The sequence below is a fragment of the Eucalyptus grandis genome, chromosome 10 (assembly GCF_016545825.1).
Source record: "Eucalyptus grandis isolate ANBG69807.140 chromosome 10, ASM1654582v1, whole genome shotgun sequence".
Classification (NCBI taxonomy): domain Eukaryota; kingdom Viridiplantae; phylum Streptophyta; class Magnoliopsida; order Myrtales; family Myrtaceae; genus Eucalyptus; species Eucalyptus grandis.
In genome coordinates, this window is record NC_052621.1 from 29,969,065 (window position 1) to 29,991,177 (window position 22,113).

General features: G+C 40.2%; 2 protein-coding genes, 1 non-coding gene and 1 pseudogene across 3 annotated transcripts; all 4 read left to right on the plus strand.

The window, feature by feature from the left end:
- The first annotated feature begins 4,403 nt into the window (after nt 1–4,403).
- On the plus strand, nt 4,404–6,541 carry LOC104422723 (protein HYPER-SENSITIVITY-RELATED 4). The gene is given in 5 exon segments (XM_039303346.1): nt 4,404–4,580; nt 4,583–5,128; nt 5,398–5,682; nt 5,685–5,812; nt 5,935–6,541. Coding segments are annotated over 5 exon segments (1,386 nt in total). The 5' UTR covers nt 4,404–4,525; the 3' UTR covers nt 6,307–6,541.
- A 3,140-nt stretch (nt 6,542–9,681) lies between these two features.
- LOC104430811 lies at nt 9,682–11,857 on the plus strand (annotated as a pseudogene).
- A 5,143-nt stretch (nt 11,858–17,000) lies between these two features.
- Nucleotides 17,001–17,072, plus strand: TRNAH-GUG. The gene has a single exon. It is a non-coding gene; the product is annotated as a tRNA-His (tRNA).
- A 2,296-nt stretch (nt 17,073–19,368) lies between these two features.
- Nucleotides 19,369–22,052, plus strand: LOC104422724 (mitogen-activated protein kinase 7). Its single transcript, XM_010035137.3, has 3 exons — nt 19,369–20,126; nt 20,379–20,809; nt 21,105–22,052. The coding sequence occupies exons 2-3, from the start codon at nt 20,387–20,389 to the stop codon at nt 21,789–21,791; spliced, it is 1,110 nt and encodes a 369-aa protein (XP_010033439.2). The 5' UTR covers nt 19,369–20,126; nt 20,379–20,386; the 3' UTR covers nt 21,792–22,052.
- Nucleotides 22,053–22,113: the final 61 nt, after the last annotated feature.

The window sequence follows — 22,113 nt, forward strand, 5'->3', positions numbered from 1 at the left end:
GTTATTCATATCGTGCAGCGGGAGTTGAGGAGAGATTGTTATATAAATCATTTCTAAATGCAACTGATTTACTGGAATTTTGATCTATAAATAGTCCAGCCAATCAGTCCAGCCAATCGATGAACGAGTTTATACTATCTAATTAAACGAAATCGTAGTGGAATGTGCCGTGATTTCGCCCTTACATCGAGATGCAAATTCAGTGAATTTGATAATTCCATGGGATTGGTCGATCTGATTTTAACATCAAGATCAAAGTGTACGAAGAGACTCAGGACAGTGCATGAATCAGCTTGGTCGAGAAGGTAACACAAAAGCGCATCATGCATTTGTACCTTTGTGCTTTACAGTCAGATTTCCATAGGACCAACTCATTGACAATAACATATCCATCTACAATTCTCTAATCCTCTGTTGGTTCTTTCCCGAGTGCATGGTTGCCAGTGAACCTGGACCATCCGGCGGCATTCCAGACGCTGGCCATGGACCTAGAGCTCAAGAAGAAGATCCTCAACGATCTCGACAGGTTCGTGAGGAGGAGGGAGTACTATAGGAGAATTGGCAAGGCACGAAGAAGAGGGTACTCATTATATAGACCGACTGGAACGGGAAAGCAAGCCTGGTCTTGAACTTCGATATATACAACCTAGAACTGAGCAGGCTCCACAGCAATGCGGAGCTTAGGAGGCTGCTCGTCGACACCACAAATCAGTCCATATTGGTAGTCGAGGACGCTGATTGCACCACTAAGTTGCAAGATAGGATGTCGGAAACACGAACCACCAGCATGAATCCGCTGTCGATGGGTTATTAGCAACAAGATCGAGCACAATTTTTCCTTTTGGCTTTCTTTTTTGGTATGAGGTCTAGTTCAATTGCTGCATACTACGAATATGATCCATCCGCGATGTTTAACTCATGTTTGTACCTTCAACAAAAAAAAGAAATTCCTAATGGAATAATTAAGGTTGTCTAGATTTCTCAACGTTGTCGATGATCTTTAGTCGAGCTATGGTGATAACGAATTATAGATTTCACAACAAACCATATTGAGAAACTAGACTCAGCCCTATTGTGCCCAGGGCACATGGATTTGCACGTTCCCATGTCCTATTGCACCCCTTATGGATTCAAGCTTTTGTTGCGACTCAATTGATCTAATGTTCCCTAATCCGTGCGGCATTAGGTCTTTTTCCAAATCAGCATTACTCACACTCAACTCACAAAAATCATATTAAAAGAAAATTATTAGTATATTTCACTTGTGAATAGGATAATATAATTTAGGGAGTTGAGGCCCCTATTTATGCAAGTACGGGGCCAACCATAGCCATATATCTCTTCTTGGATCTAACGGTGGGGTTTAAATCTCCCACAATCATCACAATCATTACTTAGATTTACACTTATCATATTGCTCCTTTCCAAGGAGTATTTTAGAACACCCTAGGGCTTCGGGAAGCTGGAGAGTCATTTGTTCATGGACGGGTCATAACCCTTTACTTGGGAAACTTTTGGAGCACATCAATTTCTTGGGTCATGGCACTTTTGACTTCTATTTATCTTGGGATCAATTATCACGAGCTCTTCGACCAGATTGAGAGTGTGAGTACGACATCTAAGGTCACTCCAGCCGAAGTTGCGAAGCAATTGATGAAGTGCGACAAACTAGAGGTCACTCTCGGGGACATGGTTTCCTTCCTCGCAAATCACAAGAGGAAAGAAAATGAAAAAGTAATCAAGAAGAAAGTTTGTGGTCTCAATTGACCGTAGAAATTGGAGGAAATAAAGCAGCGAAGGTGAGCTAATTGAAAAATAAACAATACACATAAACTGTAATGGTATGTTTCCATCGATTTTATCCAAATTATTATAGAGTTCTTTGTATTAAGCATGATAATATGACAACTAGACTCGTCAAACTAACAGGTCAAGTCAAACCAGATTTGAAAACAATCTAATCCTAAATGTAAATTTGGAGACCCATATCCGACTTGGCTCGATGTCTATTTTTAGCAATTTTTTTCTTTTTAAATTGTTGTTTTGAAGAATAGGCGACTCCATGGACTAGCTCGTCGAGTTATTGAGGGAGCTCGGGGTTCAGTTATCGACAAGAGTATTAAAGTGGCGATGAAAGTCCAGCCTGGGCCTTGCATAAGTCATGAAAGAGTTTGGGCTTTAAACTCATTTCCGGTTATTTGTAAAATCTTAAATGACCCATATGCAACCTGGCCCATGTCTTGCTCCAATGCAACTTATCGGTTTGAACTGGCGCATCCGGCAGCTGGCCAGTAAGATTGTCTCCAAGTCATGAGGAAGGAATTACATGTCTGAACAGCTGATGATCGGCTTAATCTTTTCTCTTCCTCAAGTCATGTATCAGCAAATCCAAATAAACCCTTTATATACTAGCAGATACTCCTGAAGATTCCTGTGAAACTAATAACAAAATCAGAAGGGGTAATTCACATAGACATTTCACCAAGCATGTGGGCGACCACATGCATATTTCCAACAAAAAAGAACCCATCACTTATTTGGTCGAGTCGTTTCGTCGCAATGATAGAGGACCAAGCAGAAAAAAATCGACTTTCCAAATTGAGCTAATTACTTGAGCAAGTGCTAGAAGAAAGAAATAGAAGGCTACATGAATGATTTACACGAAGTGTGGTTTTACTGAAAATTATGAGTCCGAGTAGAATGAAAACATCAAAATAAATGTGGTGAAAATGGCGCTTGACAAGTCTTACCTTTGTCGATCCTTAAAACCTGCCAAAATAAATGAAGAAAATAATGACTAGGACTAAAAACACTCAAGTTAAATCGTTCAACATTAATAAATTGAACAAAATTTTCGACTTCCTTTTCAAAGATGGCCTAATTAAATTAACTGAAGGCTGTGTAATTCCAAATAAAGAAGATTTAGAAAACAAAAGAATATTACAAGTGGCACCATTTATGGAGCCATAACACTGTTAACCGTGTTGTTTTTTTCAGAACAATTTAGTAGAGAAAAATCAAATTTGCCAAATGATTGATAATCATTGATTATTTAATTTTAAAAATCGAATGGTTGATGAATCATTCAATTCTCTTAATATGTTGACATCAAAAAATAACCAAACTTGTGGTTGTTATTGATAATTGGCAAACTCAATCGATGAAGACCCTTAATCAGAACAATCAATAAACATGAAGAATCGATAACTCGCTAGTGAAGTCATTGACCACATACAACATGAAGTTTTTGATGAGAGCCTTCGTCAAGACTTGAGAAATGGATCGACAAGGTCATCAACAAGGAGCAATCAACATAAAAATACAATTGTTGGTTGATTATATCTATTGCCACTAACTTAGGATTTTTGTTTCTTGCAGGTAAGTGTTGCCAAATAAATTCTTGCAAATAAGTGTTGCATGGAGTAACTTCTCATAATCGCTAATCGGATTAAAAAGTTACTTCTTTATTTAAATTATAAAATTGTTGGTTTCAACCATTGGTGGTGAGTTATAAATATCCATATTGTACTCTTGTAAGAGATCCCCATCAATCAATCAATGAACTCGAGTTCTTCTGCATATTTATCTTTACCTTTATTTTTCTGCAATTTATATGATCAGCTGCAATTGCCTCTAATTTCCATAACTCTAAATACATTGTCATTTTACTTTCTAGTACAAAATCACGAAAGACCTTTCACAACCTTTATTGATTCACTTATTCGACACATTTTGATGAAGCTTAATCTAATTAACGAGAAATAAGGACATATGAGTTCATCACTTGGGTTACAACTAGGGGTACAACACTTGTGATCAGTTATAAGACCTGAGTGAAGCTCAATTGGTGCTACAACGGTTTTAAAGTTGCCCTAACTCACCCTAGACCGGAGAGTTATTATACTCCTCTACCCGATAATAACCAGTATTGAAATACCGACATTCTGTTTACCTTTATTACTGTCAAGCCCCCCATTCTTACTTTTATTTTTCTTCCCTAGTAAGTAGGAATATGGGAGGTGATAACTGTGAGGCCTTCCAACCCAGGACGTATCTCTCGGCTGTTTCGTCTTTTTCGAGCCTTTTAAGGACCACTCAGGTCCAAACAGAGGAGATATGCTTCAAACTTAATCATTTAGGGGTTGCGTAGAACACGACAGGCTTTTGCAAAAGCAGAGAAAAGGGTCCAACCGACGCTGGTCGTATTCATATCGGTGCAGCGTAAGTCAAGGAGGAATCTTTAAATAAAATATTTCAAGATGTAAGTGATTGATAAAATGGATACCACGTGAGGACCCCAATAACTTTTCTTGTCAATATAAATTCAACTTTAAACACTCTAGCCAATCAGTAAACAAGTTTACACACTGCCTAATTAAATTAAAATAGAAAGGGAATGTGCCGTGGACAAGTGGTCTTCGTCTTCTCGTATTGATCTCCCGTTCTCATATTCATCGCCAATTTCATCTCCCGATTTCCGCCGGTCGAGTGCCGCCTATACCAAATAGATCGGACCGGAAAAAGAATGGCAACCCCAGCTCCGGACGACTTCAGGAACCACATAGCGGTGGCCAAGGCGGCCCATCTTCCGCGGCATCCGTGACGGCCACCATGATGGTGGTGCGGTCCGTGGTTCAGCCATTCCTCCCCCGTGAACTCCGGGGTTTCCTCTTCTCTGGGATCCGTGGCTTCCTGTCTCGCTTCTCCAACGAAATGACCATGGTCATTGACGAGTACGATGGGATCAACCCGAACGAGCTCTACCAGGCGGCCCAGGTGTTCTTGCCTGCCAAGCAATTCCCTTCAATGAGGCGCGTCCGGGTGAGCAAGCCCGTGAAGGAGGACGAGTTAACCCTTGCTATGGACCAGAATCAAGTGCTGGTGGATACGTTCGCCGGGATCAAACTCAAGTGGGTTTTTGCATCGAGACAAGTCGGCTCGGGCAACCGCGGCCTGAACTCACCGGCATCGCGGGAGGTTCAGTTCTTTGAGCTCACTTTTCACAAGAAACATGAGGAGGTCGTGCGCAAGTCCTATCTGCCTTTCATCGTCAGCCAGGCCAGGTCCATGAAGCAGGAGAAGAAGACGTTGAAGCTATACACTGCGAGCTTTGACTGCGGCTATGGCGGTAATTATCACCAGAAATTATGTTCTGTAAAGATGATTAATTCAATCGAGCTAGCGGAAGTATCATAGCAATCAAATGGTCCAGTTGAAAAATAAGTACTTGTTACAGAAAAGTTCAATCGCAACATCCCAGAGAACATTAATGTCAACATTCGCTAGAACCAGTCTTTGTACCTTCTTTTCTACAGTGATTCTGCTTTCAATTTCTTCAATAGGAAACTGAATACTGCATCTTCATCACAATTCTTTCCTCTACACGTCCTTTCTCAGATACGTGGAGCTCGGTGAATCTCGACCACCCGGCGACATTCGAGACATTGGCCATGGACCTAGAGCTCAAGAAGAAGCTCATCGATGATCTCGAGAGGTTTGTGGCGAGGAAGGACTAGTATAGGAGAGTCGGCAAGGTGTGGAAAAGAGGGTACTTATTGTATGGACCCCCTGGCACAGGGAAATCGAGCCTCGTTGCGGCAATGGCCAATCACTTGAAATTCGACATATACGACCTAGAGCTCAGTGGGCTCCAGGGTGATGCGGACCTCAGGAGCCTGCTCATCAACATGGGAATCAGTCCATACTGGTGGTAGAGGACATCGATTGCATTGTTAAGTTGCAAGATAGGATGTCCGAAACACAAGTTGCAGGCGCGAGTGCGATGTCGACCGTCTCCTTTCAAGAAAATCAAGTACAATTTTTTTATTTTTCAGTATAAGGTTTCTTTCAATTGTTCCATAATAAGCATATGGTCTGTCCTTGACATTTAACTTAAGTCTTTCACTACAACATTCAACTTTTTACATGGAATAGGTAACACTATCTGGATTCCTCAACTTCATCGACGGACTTTGGTCAAGTTGCGGCGATGAGCGGATCATAGTCTTCACAACAAACCACAAGGAGAGATTAGACTCAGCCCTATTGCGCCCAGGGCGTATGGACCTGCACATTCCCATGTCCTATTGCACCCCATGCGGGTTTAGACTTCTTGCTTTTAATTATCTTGGGATCGATCACCATGAGCTCTTCATCCGTATTGAGAGTTTGCTCGAGAAGGCTAGAGTCACTCCGGCTGAAGTTGCTGAACAACTGCTGAAGAGCAACGAACCGGAGGTTGCTCTCAGGGATATGGTTACCTTCCTTGTGGATCACAAGAGGGAAGAGAACGAAGAAGTCATTTAGGAGAGAGCTCGTTGGTGCGAATTTGTCGAAAGAAAATGGGGAGCGAGTAGGAAAGCAAGACGGGGAAATTAATTGAAACATAGATAATAAATATCGAAGGTTTTGGTACGTCTCCATCGATTTAATTCAGATTATTATGTGAGTTCTTTGTATCAAGAAAGATGACATGTGACAACATTGAAGAACTCATTTAAGTTTGATTTACTTTTCTTGTAAATTCTCTTCGATTGTTACCAAAGTTTGGCCAATTTCACTTGGTTAGAAGATGTGTTCTGAAGATCCGATAGATCTTATACATAGGCGATATTTAAGAGGGTTATTCATATTCACGTTCTGAATTCCAAATTCAAAAGAAATCTACCAAAAATATGTATTGATGTACCACAGAGAAAGCAATCGTTTTATCTTATCTCAGCCATCAAATGCCAATGTTTCATAGAGAAAGCAATTAACCCATTAAATCTCAATTATTGAATCTTTCCGATGCAGTTGCTCCTCGAGGATTGAATAGAGAGGATTCGAATCGATCATCGTTATACCAAGATGTTTGTGAGAAAGTATGGTTTTTTTTCTTCAATAGAAATAAAATTGTATTTATTACTCAAAAGGATATTGAAGTACGTAATATTTATGACAAAGCAAATCAAAACAAAGCAAGGATACTTAAAAGCAAAACCAAGTTCAGCAAATAAGGAGAATCAACCGAGTACTAGCAAAGTTAACCATACACTTGTTCCACAAGAATGGATCTGTCAAATAAAATATGCAAACGATTACTAGATCTCGTGTCTTTGTCACATACGTCGAAAATTCCTTCTCTAATAATTATGATGTTGCCACTTGATAGTGCGCACCTAGATTCTACTTTCTCTACATCATCATCATACGGAGACAACCAAAATAAGTTAAGCAAACACAAATATAACATGTGGAGAATGATATCTTCGTAATTCAATAAGATGTTAAAACTCTTGTGATCATTATTAAAGTTAGAGGCAAATAACCTAGATACTAATAGAGTAGAGGGACATTGAATCCTCAAAAGTATAGTTATTAAACTCCTAAATCTAGATTAGGAGAGGATACCACTCAAATTTAAAATTAGATCAAGGGAGTTCAAACTTTCAAATTGAAAACTAAACTAAGAGAAGAGAGCTCACAAATCTAAATCGAGAGAGAAGAAAAAACAGGAAAAGAATAATGAAACATAAAAGGGGAGGTGAAACTAGCTCGAACCCTCCTCCATAGTTGAAGGCTGAAGAAGAGGTGGGAAAAGAAAAGAGAGGATGGAGAAAAGACTTTTCAGCTCCATTCTACCTAACCTTTGAGAGAAAGTATGTTGCCTTGTTTGTTTTTTATATTAAAAAAAAAAATCAAGAGGTCGGGGCACATTATTTTGAATGAATGAGTAAGAAAATGTTATATTTTATGATACCATAATACTGTTAATTGTTTTGTTTTCAAGAGAACAATTTAGCATGGAAAAGTCAAATTTTCCGGATGATTGATGACTAGTAATTATTTAATTTGAATAATTGGATAGTTGATGAATCATCCCATTCTTTAAAAGGGGACATATGTTGACATCAAAAAATGACCAAACTTTTGGTTATTGTTGACAAATGGCAAGCTCGGTAGATGAAGACATTTTATCATAACAATCAACAAACTTAAAGAATCGGTAACTCCTAGTGAAGTTATTGATTACACACAACATGAAAGTTATCAACGAGAGCTTTCATTAAGACTTGAGAAATTGATTGACAAAGTCATCGACAATGAGCATTTAACATAAAAATATAATTGTTTGGTGATTATATCTATTGCCACTAACTTAGGATTTGGTCCTTACAGAAGTGCTGCTAAATAAATTCCAGTAGATAAGTGTTGCATAAAGTAACTTCTTGTAACCACACATAGGTTTGAATTAAAATACTGTTGTTTTTAACGGTAGTGGTGAGCTATAAATACCCACACTGTACTCTTGTAAGGGATCCCCATCAATCAATCAATGAAGTCAAGTTCTTCTACAAATTTATCTATCTTTACTATTAGGGTTAATTTCAGAAAAAAAAAAATCAAACGGTACATATATAACAAATTTATTCAAAACTAATTTTTTGACCATGAAAAGTTCTAAAATCAGTACACATGTGACAAATTTATCCTGAACTAGTTTTTTTAACCCTAAATTAGTGAGTTAGATGACACGTGATGATTGATGAGTGTACTAATTTGGAATTTTACTCTTTATTTATCACAAGTGAACAACTTTATGATATTTCGTGATATTAATTTAATTTCATGGAAGGTATATTTGTCATAAACATATCAGCTTGAGATTTTTACGGACAAAAAATTAGTTTTTTAGATAAATTTATCACAAAATATATAAGTTTTGATTTTTATGGTCAAAAAAATTAGTTTTGGATAAATTTATCATATATGTACTAGTTTGAGATTTTAGTAGTTAAAAAATTAGTTTGAAATAAATTTATCACATATGTATCAATTTGAAAAAAAATTGTAATGAATTAGTTTTGATTAAATTTATCATAAGTATATCAATTTAAGATTTTTATGTTATTAACCCTTACTATTATGTAATTTATATAATCTCAAATTTCCATACCTTTACATACTCTTGTCATTTTACTCTTCTATCCAAAATCAACTAAAGACTTTTTACAACATTTATCGATTAACTTAGTTTGAAGGTATTACACTGATACATTTCGATGAAGCGGAATCAAAATAGCAAGCGACAGGGACAGATGAGGCCATCACATGCGTAATCACAAGGGGTCTATATCTAACGTAGGGGACCAGGGGTTGCCTAGAACACCGACCGGCTTTTGTAAAAGAAAAGAAAAGGGTGCAACTGCCACTCGTCGTGTTCATTTCGGTGCCGCGAAAGTCGAGGAGGAATCGTTTAATAAAACATTTCAAGATGTACGGGATTGATGAGATCGATACCGCGTGAGGACCCCCATAACTTTTGCTAGTCAATATAATTCAACTTTAAATACTCTAGCCAATCAGTAAACAAGTTTACACTACACCTAATTAAGCTAAAATTGAAATGGAATGTGCCGTGGACAAGTGGTCTTTACCTTAAAATCGATCTGATTTTAAGGTGAGAGCAGCGTTCGGTCGGAGCAAGAAGACTGAAGAGTCACAGCATTAAAGGGCCATTCCCTTCTAGCTCGCTCTATTAAATAGAAGAAAAGGCCTGCTTCATTGGGTCGTCCATTCACCCTCAAGAATTGCACAACAACATACCGATCTTCCCTTCTCAGTTCATCGCCAATTTCATCTCTCGTTTTCCCTCTGGTCGAGTACCATCTATACCGAAGAGATTAAATTGAGAAAACAATGGCGACCCTAGCTCCAGACAGCTTCAGGAACCCCATCGCAGCGGCAAAGGCAGCGCTATCCGCCGCAGCATCCGTGATGGCCACCGCGATGGTGATGCAGTTGGTGGTCGGACAGTTCCTCCCTCGCGAATTCCAGGGCTTCCTCTTTTCCGGGATCCACCGCGGTTTCTTGTCTCGTTTCTCCAACGAAATGACCATGGTCATCTATGAGTACGAAGGGATCAACCCACACGAGCTCGTCGAGGCGGCCCAGATTTACTTGCCTGCCAAGCAACTCCCTTCGATGAGGCGCGCCCGAGCGACCAAAACCCCCGAAGGAGGACGACTTAACTCTAGCTATAGACCAATATCAAGTGCTGGTGGACACGTTTGGCGGGATCAAACTTAAGAGGGTTTTCGCGTCGAGACAAGTCAACTCGAGCAACTGTGGCCTGAACCCCCGGTCCCGCAGGAAGTTCTGTATTTCGAGCTCACTTTTCACAAGAAACATGAGGAGGTCGTGCGCAAGTCCTATTCACCTTTTGTCGTCGGCGAGGCCAGGTCCATGAAGCAAGAGAAGAAGACGTTGAAGCTATCCACTGCGAGATCCGACCGCGGCTTTGCTGGTAATTATTGTCGAAAATGAAGTTGGAATCGACAAAATAATCTGTAAAGATGATTAATTATGCTTTTTTAGAAGTGTGAAAAGGAGCACAAATACCAAATTCACGAAGGATTTTAATTCAATCGAACAGGCAGAAGTATCATAGGCATCTTAAATTTGCAATGAACTGGTCCATTAATAAATAAGTACTTGCTACAGAAAAGTTCATTCGCAACATCCCAAAGGACATTAACTAGAACCAGTCTTTGTACCTTCTTATCTACAATGATTCTGCTTTCAATTTCTCTACCGGGAAACTGAATTTTGCATCTCTTGATCACAATTCTTTCGCTCTGCACGTCCTCTCTTAGAAAGGTGGACCCGGTGAATCTCGACCACCCGGCGACATTCAAGACACTCGCCATGGACCAAGAGCTCAAGAAGAAGCTCATTGATGATCTCAAGAGGTTTCCGACGAGGAAGGAATACTACAAGAGAGTCGGCAAAGTGTGGAAAAGAGGGTACTTACTGTACGGACCCCCCCCCCCCCGGCACGGGGAAATCAAGCCTAGTCGCAGCGATGGCCAATCACTTGAAATTTGACATATACGACCTAGAGCTGAGTGGGCTCCAAAGCGATGTGGACCTCAAGAGTTTGCTCGTCAAAACCAAGAATCAATCCATAGTAGTGATGGAGGATATCGATTGCGTGGCTGAGTTGCAGGATAGGATGTCGGAAACACAAGCCGCACGCATGAATACGATGTTGAACGGTGCTTCACAACAAAATCGAGTACAGTTTTTCTCAATTACAGTAAAGGTTTACTTAAATTGTTCCTTACCATGCATATGATCTGTGCTTGACATTTAGCTTAAGTTTTTCACTTTGGCATTAAACTTTTTACATTAAATAGGTGACACTGTCTAGATTCCTCAACTTCATTGATGGACTTTGGTCAAGCTGCGGCGATAAGTAGATCATAGTTTTTATGATGAACTACAAAGAGAGATTAGACTTGGCCCTCTTGCGCCCAAGGTGCATGGACCTACACATTCCCATGTCCTATTGCACCCCATGCTGGTTTAGACTTCTTGCTTTTAATTATCTTTGGTCAAGTTGCAGCGATGAGCAGATCATAGTTTTTACGATGAACCACGAGGAGAGATTAGACCTGGCCCTCTTGCACCTAGGGCGCATGGACCTACACATTCCCATGTCCTATTGCACCCCATGCGGGGGTTTAGACTTCTCACTTTTAATTATCTTTGGTCAAGTTGCGGCGACGAGCAAAACATAGTTTTTATGATGAACTACCAGGAGAGATTAGAACCAGCCCTCTTGCACCTGGACCTACACATTCCTATGTCCTATTGCACCCCATGCGGGTTTAGACTTCTTGTTTTTAATTATCTTGGTATCAATCACTGCGAGTTCTTCAACCGTATTGAGAGTTTGCTCGAGATGGCTAGGGTCACTCCAGCCGAAGTAGCCAAGCAGTTGCTGAAGAGCAACGAACCAGAGGTCACTCTCAGGGACATGGTTACCTTCCTTGTCGATCACGAGAGGGAAGAGAATGAAGAAGTCATTTAGGAGAGAGCTCGTTAGTGCCAATTTGTCGAAAGAAAGGGGGAGCGTAGAGGAAAGCAAGACGGGGGAATAAATTTAAAATAGATGATAAGTATCGAATGTGTTGGTACATCTCCATCGATTTTATTCATATTATTATGTGAGTTCTTTGTATCAAGAAAGATGACCTGTGACAATATTAAAGAACTCATTTTAATTTGATTTGCTTTTCTTATAAAATCTCTTCGATTGTTACCAAAGTTTGGCCAATTTCACTTGGTTAAAAGATGTGTTCTGAAGATCCGATGGATCTTATACATAGGCCATGGGTTATCAATATTCACGTTCTGAATTCCTATTTCAAAAGAAATCTACCAAAAATATGATTGATGTTGCATAGAGAAAGCAATCGTTTTATCTTATCTCAGCCATCGATTGCCGATGTTTTATAGAGAAAGCAATTAACCCAATCTCAATCATCGAATCTCTCCGTTGCAGTTGCTCCTAGAGGAATTGAATTGAGAGGATTTGAATTGATCGATGTTATACCTAGGGGTGATTGGGTTCAGGATGGGTAGGATCTAGACCTAGACCCTGTACCCGATCCTATTATAACCGGTCCCTCTTTTTTGAACCCAATACCTGACCCTATTTGTATTAGACCTTGTACCCAATTCACCCTGTTTTTCCGATCTTGTTTCAAGGTCAACCCTGTTTTCACTAGAACCTATTTTGCAATCTCCCGATATCCTATACGACTTTAAATTTTATATTAATACGCGAGAAAATAACATTATCTTCTAATTTATATTGAAACATTAAGCACTTATAATAAATAAATACATAAACTTTTTGACTAAACGAAAAATTAAGGATTCACAAAGCTAATTATAATCATAAGGCAAAGAATTAGCAACAAGCATGGGTCTAATATTAGTCTTATTCCCACAACAACTACATGAAGCTACTCATTTATGCAAGCATAACTCCTCCTACAAAAGAGAAATTAGGCAAGTCAATCCATGTGATACACAAGAATTTGGTGGCGACGAACACAATCCGTCTATCGAACAATGCGAGAGGGAGCCGATGAGGGAGGGAAGCAAGTGAGGAAGAGGAATGGCAAAGGAGGAGTGCCGTGCATGTTTGAAAGAGCCAAGATGAAAAACGTTGTGTGATTATGGGAGTAAGAATATAAATCGGGGGAAAAAAAAGGATTTTGGACCTCTACTTACAAAATTGATCCGGGAATCGGTTCCAAAACAGGTCCAGGAACCAATTTTCGGGTGGGTAATCACTCGGAACTTGTTCCCGAACCGGTTTAAACCGGTTCCGAGTTTGGGGAACCGGTTCCCGAACCGATTTCAACGGGAACCGGTTCCCAACCTTATTTGACGATTGGGTATACCCAATCCGATTGCACATCCCTAGTTATACCAAGATGTTTGCAAGAAAGTATGTTTTTTTTTTTTAAATAAATTGAAAGAAAATTGTATTCATTACTCAAAATGATATAAAAGTTCATAATCTTCATCGCAAAGCAAATTGAAACATAGCAAAAATACTAAAAAGCAAAATCAAATCCAACAAACAAGAAGGATCAACCAAGCACTAATAAAGTTAAGCATACACTCATTTCACAAGAACGGATCTATCAAACAAGAACAAATCTATCAAACAAAATCGACGGCCAATCACTCGATCTTGTATTTTTGTCAGTGATGAGCACATGCCGTAAATTCCTTCTCCAATAATTACGATGTTGCCCCTTGGCGATATGGGCCTAAATTCAGCTTCCTCTATGCCATAATCATATGGAGACAACCAAAATAAGTTAAGCAAACATAGATATAACATGTGGAAGAGCACATCTTCATAATTCAATGAGACATCAAAGCTCTTGCAATCATCATTGAAGTTAGAGGCAGATAATCTATCCACAAATAGAGCAAAGGCACATTAAATCCCCAAGTTAACTTAGATCATTGAGGAATGATCCTGCAAGTTAACTTGATCATTGGTATATTTCTCATGGTGTTTGATGAGCATGTCCTTTTCTGGGGTCTGGAAGATCATCTTGGAGATATGGACTTCAAAATTGCTGGCACTAGAAAGGGAGCTGCGGCTATCCAACTGGACATAAAACCAGCTGGAATACCTTTGGACATCATATGCGAATTTCTAGAATCGCACATAAAGGTCGTCTGAAAATTTTGGACCGCAATATAGAGAGAAATCAGTTTACCACGTACCCAAGATGACAGAGATGCTCCTCAATTAGGTCTACTTCTTGACTGTTCATAGCCCCACGTTTCACTACTGTGAAATCCCATGCTTTGACTGAAATTTCGCTATTTTTGGTTCAGCAACCCTGAAGTTCAGCAATGACGCACCATATGAAATATTTTGACTCACAAAACACAAATTACATATAATAAAAGAAAAGCATTATATTGGCAATTGTAATCTTTTTTTTATTCGGTTATTTAGCCAATATATGGTGGGCATTTTTTTTAACGCTTACAACAACAAAAAAAAAAGTCTACTTATTTTCTCTAATCAATAAATAAATAGTTCAAGAGCATACATAACAACGAGAGCATTCATTATAAATAAAGATAATTTGAAAAGCTTGTGAATCCCATGTTTTCTCTTTGAAAATTGGTTAATCCATCAAAAACTCCTCTGTCTCCTCTTCCTCTGCCTCCTCTCTACCTAACAAGTCTCGACACCATGGCCACATATTCGCCAGAAGGAGAGCCTGAAATAAGGATGATGATGGATCAAGAAGTATGTAGAGACATCAAAGAATTGGTCCAAGAATCTGTAAAAAATGTTAGTGTTTTGTGAGATCCGAGTACTGACTATTCATTGCCATTCGATTTCTCCAATGTCACCTTCTTATATGAAATTGGCAGAGGTAGATATAGATCTACCTTTTTCAAGGGCATGCATTGTGGACATTATGTTGCCCTGATAATGTTCCCTGCTAGGCACGTCACAATAGATATAAATGTGGTCGACGTTTTGACTAAGAGTCAATCAAAATCTCATGCACAATCATGTAGCGTCTTGTTATGGGAGATTAATATTAATATTGTAGGAACTCTGCTTATGTAACTTGAATGATATTGTGGATTCTCTCTCGAAATATATTCAATTCAATATCTACCTACTAATGACAGTCAGTTGTCAAATATAAAAGGAAGATATTATCCTCAAGAAAAGGTTGAGGGATATCAAATTGTGGATTGACGATAAACCGTTGTGGATTATGGTGAAACTCATGAGTATGCAAAAGGTTTGGATTAGATAAATCCAAGGGATGCACGAGACAACAAATTAATATGTTATTTGCATTCTAATATATAGGGGATATGGTATTGAATCTTGATTCGCTCAATATAGCACATGAGAATTTGAGACTAGATATATAATGACCGCGGAATTTGATGGTCTATTGGCAAAAATCTCAGATGTAGGTGTCACAAATCGATCGATCTAATTCTCCATAACCCATGTGGCCATATTTCTCTAAAGTCAGCCTTATTCACACTCAACTTACAAGGATCAGAGAGAAGCTCGGAACTTATATGCTAGTTGTGAATGAGATGATACAAATGAAGGGAGGAGACCCTATATATACAAGTACAAGGCATTATACATAACAACAAGGGCATTCATTGTGAATAAAGGTAGTTTGAAAAGCTTGTGAATCCCACGTGTTTCTCTTTGAAATCTGGCTAACCCATCAAAAACCCTCTGTCTCATCTTGCTCTGCATCCTCTCTCACCCTCCTCCACCCGACAAGCCTCAATACCATCTCCAAACATTTGCTAAAAGGGGAGACTGAAAGAAGGACTCCACCCGACAAGCCTCAACACCATCTCCAAACATTTGCTAAAAGGGGAGACTGAAAGAAGGATGATGACGAATCAAGAAGTATGTAGAGACATCAAAAAATTGATCCAAGAATTTAGGGAAAAAATGTCAGTGTTTTGCATGATCCGAGTGCTAACTACACGTTGGTAGTTGATTTCTCTAATGTCACATTCTCATATGAAATTGGCAAAGGTAGAAATGGATCCACCATTTTCAAGGAATGCATTATGGGTCCTTCCCTTTTTGGTCAAATTGTGGGCGAGGAGGGATTCAACCCCACACCGTGCTTAGTAGCAACATGCTCTAATCCTCTAAGTAGGCCCTGTCCCGTCTCCACTGAATCTGTTCTCGGGAATACCTAAGGGCCCATTCAAGCCTTTATCTCATTTGTTTATTAGGGCTTCCTTCTTATCTTCATCATGGGTAGAGCAGTTTAGTAGCTCGAAAGGCTCATAACCTTGAGGCATTATGTTTCCCGATAAAGTTCCTTTCTGGGCACATTAGAGATTGGTCAATGTTTTGACTGAGAGTCAACATCAAAACCCTCGACTTGTAGAGAGTTTACACTCGACTCACAATAATTGTAGAGAGAGAAACTCTAAAGAGAGAAGTTCTAAACCTATGTGCTACTTGTGAATGAGATAATATAAATAAAGGGAGGAGACTCCTATATATATCAGTACAAGACAAATCATATTCGTAGATTGCTTGTCAATTTAACGGTGAAAATTACATCTCCCTAACCACCATCTGCTTGCATTTATTGCATATTTATAAAATTACCATATCACCCATATCCCTTTAGTATTCTAGAATGCTTTAGAAAACCCTAGACTTGGGAGATAGGCTGAGAGTTGTTTGTTCATGGATCAGTCACGGCCTTTGTTGGGAGAACCTCTTGGATCATTCGTTTCATTGGGCCATGACAAAAGATTGCAACATTTGAAGGCCCAAATGAAAGGAGTTTCAATAGTCCATGGGTCCTTTGACACCTATTTGAATAATGCAAAATTTTGATGGTCCATATGAAAGAAGTCTCCATAATTCATTATCTACGTGACACAAATTAAGTTACGTATTGAATCGTGAAAGTCAAACGTCGATTCTCTCCAATTAAGTGGCTTCGTAAGGAATTGAATCAAAAGGATTTGATTTCTTCTGTACCAATTCTATCTGGGAGGAAGCGTGCCACCTCTTTTGTCGCGGGTCTAGTTTTGGGGGATGTTAGTCCCGTAGCATATTATGAAACATTATATTAATTCTTAAAGGAAATGGGTGTATCCATGTGGCTGTAGTTTAGTGGTGAGAATTCCACGTTGTGGCCGTGGAGACCTGGGCTCGAATCCCAGCAGCCACATTCGATATCCGTTTTTCGCTTTTCTTTACATTAACCATTTTCCACCCAAAATTTTGGCGGTTGCAGTGAATTTCAAAGTTCTATCTACCAGCCAATTCACGTTGACTAAGCACATCAGCGTCTTTCCATTGGGGGCTGTGCCGATACTCGCAGTCCAAGTTACTTGCTAATAAAGGACGATTTGACACTGAGTAAATTTTGCATTGCATGTGAATCATGTGAGCTTTACTATTTGACGTCGACAATGGATTGGTCCACATCAATCAAGGCGGATAGTTATCGATTGTATGGCTTGTGGTGATGTCGAAACTTTGAAGAATTGACAATAATAATAAAAAAGTTGAATTTGGGACCACTCGTCAATGAGCCTAACGAAACTAAACTTTGAAGATATTTCAATAGAATACTTTTCAAGATTGATTGCATCAAAATCGTCAAAGTAGACATATCTCTTCGACATGCACCTTAGGAGATGCACTTTTACAACAAACACTTCATAAGGAAAAATCATGACACGATTTGTAGAGTAGGTAAATTAACATCATCTGAATCTTTATTTATAGCTAGCACAAAAATTGACTTGGTCCACACAACTTATCGATTGACTAGATCGTTGCTGGACATATTCATCCTCCAAATGATGCGATTTCGATTTTGTTGCATTCAGTCAAGACGGCGGAAATCCGCGTGCGGTTTTGAAAGGAGACTTTGATCCCACAATACAGGCGTAATTATTAATTACTTACCACACCGGTGATGGGAAAAAGGCATTATTAATTATTTTAAACTTTTTCTGACAAAATGTAATGTATTTTTCCACTCTCGTTGGATAGGAGTGGGCAGTGGTGGGCCCCCAACAAAGGGGAGATCTCTGCAAATGGAAGCAAGCCAGCCGGCCTCAACCGCACACTTTCCACGTGTCGGCGCCGCTTGCTTCGTGCTTAAAACTATTCTACCGACGCAATCACGCAATCGTCTCTTTTAAATCATTTGACTAGTCCTTATTATTTATCCATTTGCTTTACATTTTTCCGTTAGCAAGCGAGATTGAATTAAATCAAATTTAAAGGAAAACCCAAACTAATAATAATAAGGAGGAGGAGGAGAAGAAGCAGCACAACAACAATTAGAATTGACATCACAAAAAATCTCAAATTTGGCACATGTTACCAAAAATCTTAAATTGATATATCTACAATAAATTTACTTTTAATTAATATGGATTTTCATGTGTTAGTATCATTGTATAATAAAATTTGATGGAAATTCATATCATATTAATTAGTTTGGAATAAATTTATCACAAGTGTATTAATTTAGGTTTTTAGTAATCCAAAAATTAGTTTAAGATAAATTTGTTCAAAATGTACTAGCTTACAGTTATTTATAGCATCAACCCGAACAATTATGATAATAAGTCAACAATCCTGTTCTGAGCGTACCAACATATCCCAATAAAATGTCAATCCACCTTTAGCCACATCCCAAAATTGCATTAGGTGGCTACTTCTCTTGATCCAAAGTTTATCCAATTAGGGACACAATCAGCAACCAAGGAAAATTACGTGCGACAAGCATATTGATAGATGCAAGACGAAGAGTGAGACCCTTTCTAGATTAGGCTATTGACTTTAGGGTTTTCAAGCTATATCGCTGAATAAAATAATCCAAGGCTTGGTCAAATGAGTTAGATGTTAGATGAAAGTAAAGATGCACAAGAATATCACAAAAGACACGTGTACCTAATTTTGACTTTTGCAAGTGAATTGTATGTCTCTACATAATTCTTTATTCATACTGGATATTCAGGATGTGATTTGATGGCAACGAAAGAGAAAATGCTCTTGAGATGTTTGAAAATCTAGAATTCTGGCTCTTTAGCGTTTGGATGGATGTCAAAAGTGTAAAACCAAGAGACGTATGCATATTTCTAGGAAAAAGTAATTCGATATTCAAAATGTTCGAGGACCCCCATTATTAGAAAAAAGGAATGCGTCCCCTAAATTTCTTAGTAAAGCACGACAAAGACATCAATTTTTTGCCAATTTAGTCCTTCATAGCATGCTCAATTATTGAGACTATCTTTTATGAGTATTTTTACTCCCGTCCAACCAATAAACCAAAACCGTATTGGACCATGTTTTCGTTGATTTCTTTCTGGCAATGCAATTTGAAACCACCCAGCTTCTAAGTAAACGAAAATCTTATGTAGTAAATTACATTTAGCTAAGATAGATTAAGAGCTATATTATCAAGAAAAAAAAAGGTGGGGAACAAGCTATAGCCTTCATTGGCCGTCCCAAGAAGCGAAGCCGGTTGTGCGCGGCGGCACGAAATCAACGAGGCTTTTTCTTTGGAAGCGTGGTGCAGCTTTAAGTTCATCGTATCCCCTTGTCCTTTTGTTCATGGATTCCGGAAACTCACGGAAGAGAAAATTTGCAGGAATCCTTTACCTAATTATCTTGCGGTGCATGCGTGGGTATCCACCAGTTTCATCACCACGCACTTTCAGTTCTCCCGATCCCCCTTTTTAAACCCCCTCTCTCTGCTCACGCCCTTCTTTCAAGATCTGATCAAGATTTTTATCTATAGATTCTTCTTTATTTCAAGATAAGCGATTCGTTTGGTGTGTCTTGCAAGATCTGAATGGACCTCGGAGCTTGCAAGAACCTCTCCTCTGTCGAGCCGGTTATGGGCTTGATCCTTGGTGGGTTTTGGCGGAGGAATTCAAGAAAGTCGGCGGTTCTTTCTTGAGTGGTGAAACAGGGGAATTCCTTCCTCCTGTTGTTGCCCTCTGAACGTTCTTGCGTCTCTCTACTTTCTGGGAAAATAGCGAGTGGGAGAGCTGAAATCACGTGAGGGGAGAGAAAAGGAACAAAAAGGTTTTGAAGAATCTGGCGCTTGGGTGTTTCGTGTTTGGTGGTGGGTCTGTTCTGGAAGAGGAACCCGGAGAAGGTAAAGGATAGAATTTTATAATCATCAAGAAAGGAGATCAGAGGAAAACCGAAAAGGGGCAGAGAGCATAAGCACAGTTCCTCACAGCAGGAGCGGCAAGTAAGAATCGATTCCTGTTCCATCTTTTATGTCTTCTTATGTCGGGATTCCAGCTCTTCCTTTCTTGCTCATGCATTGAAACTGAAGCTGAAAACTCCCCTGAAGTTCTGGTAATTTCATCAGTCGATTTCCATGTCTTGAACCCCAATTCGCTTCTTGGGTTTGATACCAATCGCTGCAATCGCTGCAATCTCAGTTTTCTCTTCTTCTTCTGCTCGTGCTTGTGGTGATGGAATCTTGGTTGTGATTTAGGGGAATCCATGGCGACTCTGGTCGAGCCCCCGGATGGAGTTAGGCAGAGAGGGAAGCAGTACTACTCAATGTGGCGGACCCTGTTCGAGGTGGACGCCAAGTACGTCCCCATCAAGCCCATCGGGCGAGGGGCGTACGGCGTGGTGTGCTCGTCAATCAACCGGGAGACACACGAGAAGGTCGCCATCAAGAAGATCCACAACGTGTTCGAAAACTGGATCGACGCCCTCCGGACCCTGAGGGAGCTCAAGCTCCTGCGGCACATCAAGCACGAGAATGTGATCGCCCTCAAGGACGTCATGCTCCCGGTCCACAGCGCTAGCTTCAGGGACGTCTACCTGGTTTACGAGCTCATGGACACCGACCTGCACCAGCTCATCAAGTCCCCGCAGCCGCTGTCCAACGAGCATTGCAGGTTCTTCATTGTTCAGGTACGATTCGTGATTTTCCTTGATCGAATTCCACCGCCGGTTGAGCTGCGCACCACCTTTGGTTCGAAAGAATAGCAATGGGCGCGTTGCTCCTTGGAATTGTGACCTCTGAATCACTGGTGTGGTGATGAGAGATTGCCATTCGGCCGAAATTCATTAACTCTGAACGAAACACTAGACTTTGGATTAGGCGAATATTGCAGAAGTGCAAGTAGGGTTCTATACCATTGCTTTATTGCATTGAATGCATTTTTCAGTTCTAATCCTTGTTCTGATTTTGATTCTGCACATTCAGTTGCTGAAAGGGCTGAAGTATCTGCACTCAGCCAACGTTCTTCACCGCGACCTCAAGCCCGGAAACCTCCTGGTGAACGCCAACTGTGACCTGAAGATATGTGACTTCGGGCTCGCGCGGACCAACCAAGGCGACGGGCAGTTCATGACTGAGTACGTGGTCACGCGCTGGTACCGTGCCCCTGAGCTGCTGCTCTCATGCGACAACTATGGGACCTCAATCGACGTCTGGTCCGTGGGCTGCATCTTTGCCGAGATCCTCGGGCGCAAGCCCTTGTTCCCCGGGACAGAGTGCCTCAACCAGCTGAGGCTGATCATCGACACGCTGGGAAGCCAGGGGGAGGAGGACATCGAGTTCATCGACAACCGGAAGGCCCGGAGGTACATCAAGGCGCTGCCCTTCTCAAGGGGCACCCACTTCTCCCAGCTGTACCCGCAGGCCGATCCCCTGGCGGTGGACCTGCTGCAGCGGATGCTCGTGTTCGACCCGAGGAAGAGGATCACAGTGACGGAGGCCCTCCAACATCCGTACATGGCGGGCCTGTACGACCCGCGGTGCAACCCGCCGGCTCAGTACCCGATCAGCCTCGACATCGACGATAGCATGGAGCAGCACATGATTAGGGAGATGATGTGGAACGAAATCCTTCACTACCATCCTCATCAGTATGCTTCCCTCCATGGATAAAATAGCGGAATCCTTCACCATCGACATGCCAGAGCAAGAATTTTCTATCCTCTGTTCCCTGAATTTTCCCCTGAAACTTTCTTGTTGGTTCCTGCATTGAGAGAGACCTAATTGCTTGATGTCCTGTAATTTGTAAAAAGTTGCAATGGCCACACCAACTAAGATAGCACATTGCAATTTCTTTAAAATAATTTTTGTAATATTATTTTCCTTCTTTCGCTAATCCGAAACTTTAATCATAGGATCCTTCGAAGTTTGATTCGATGCTTCAATCTCTAGCTATGTAATCACCAAATTGCAATCATATCAGCTTCTTCGAACC

Coding starts and splice junctions, on each gene's coding strand:
- LOC104422724 (XM_010035137.3), top strand. CDS start 20,387: ATGGCGACTCTGGTCGAGCCCCCGGATGGAGTTAGGCAGAGAGGGAAG. Junction 20,810..21,104: donor GCAGGTTCTTCATTGTTCAG/GTACGATTCGTG, acceptor CTGCACATTCAG/TTGCTGAAAGGGCTGAAGTA.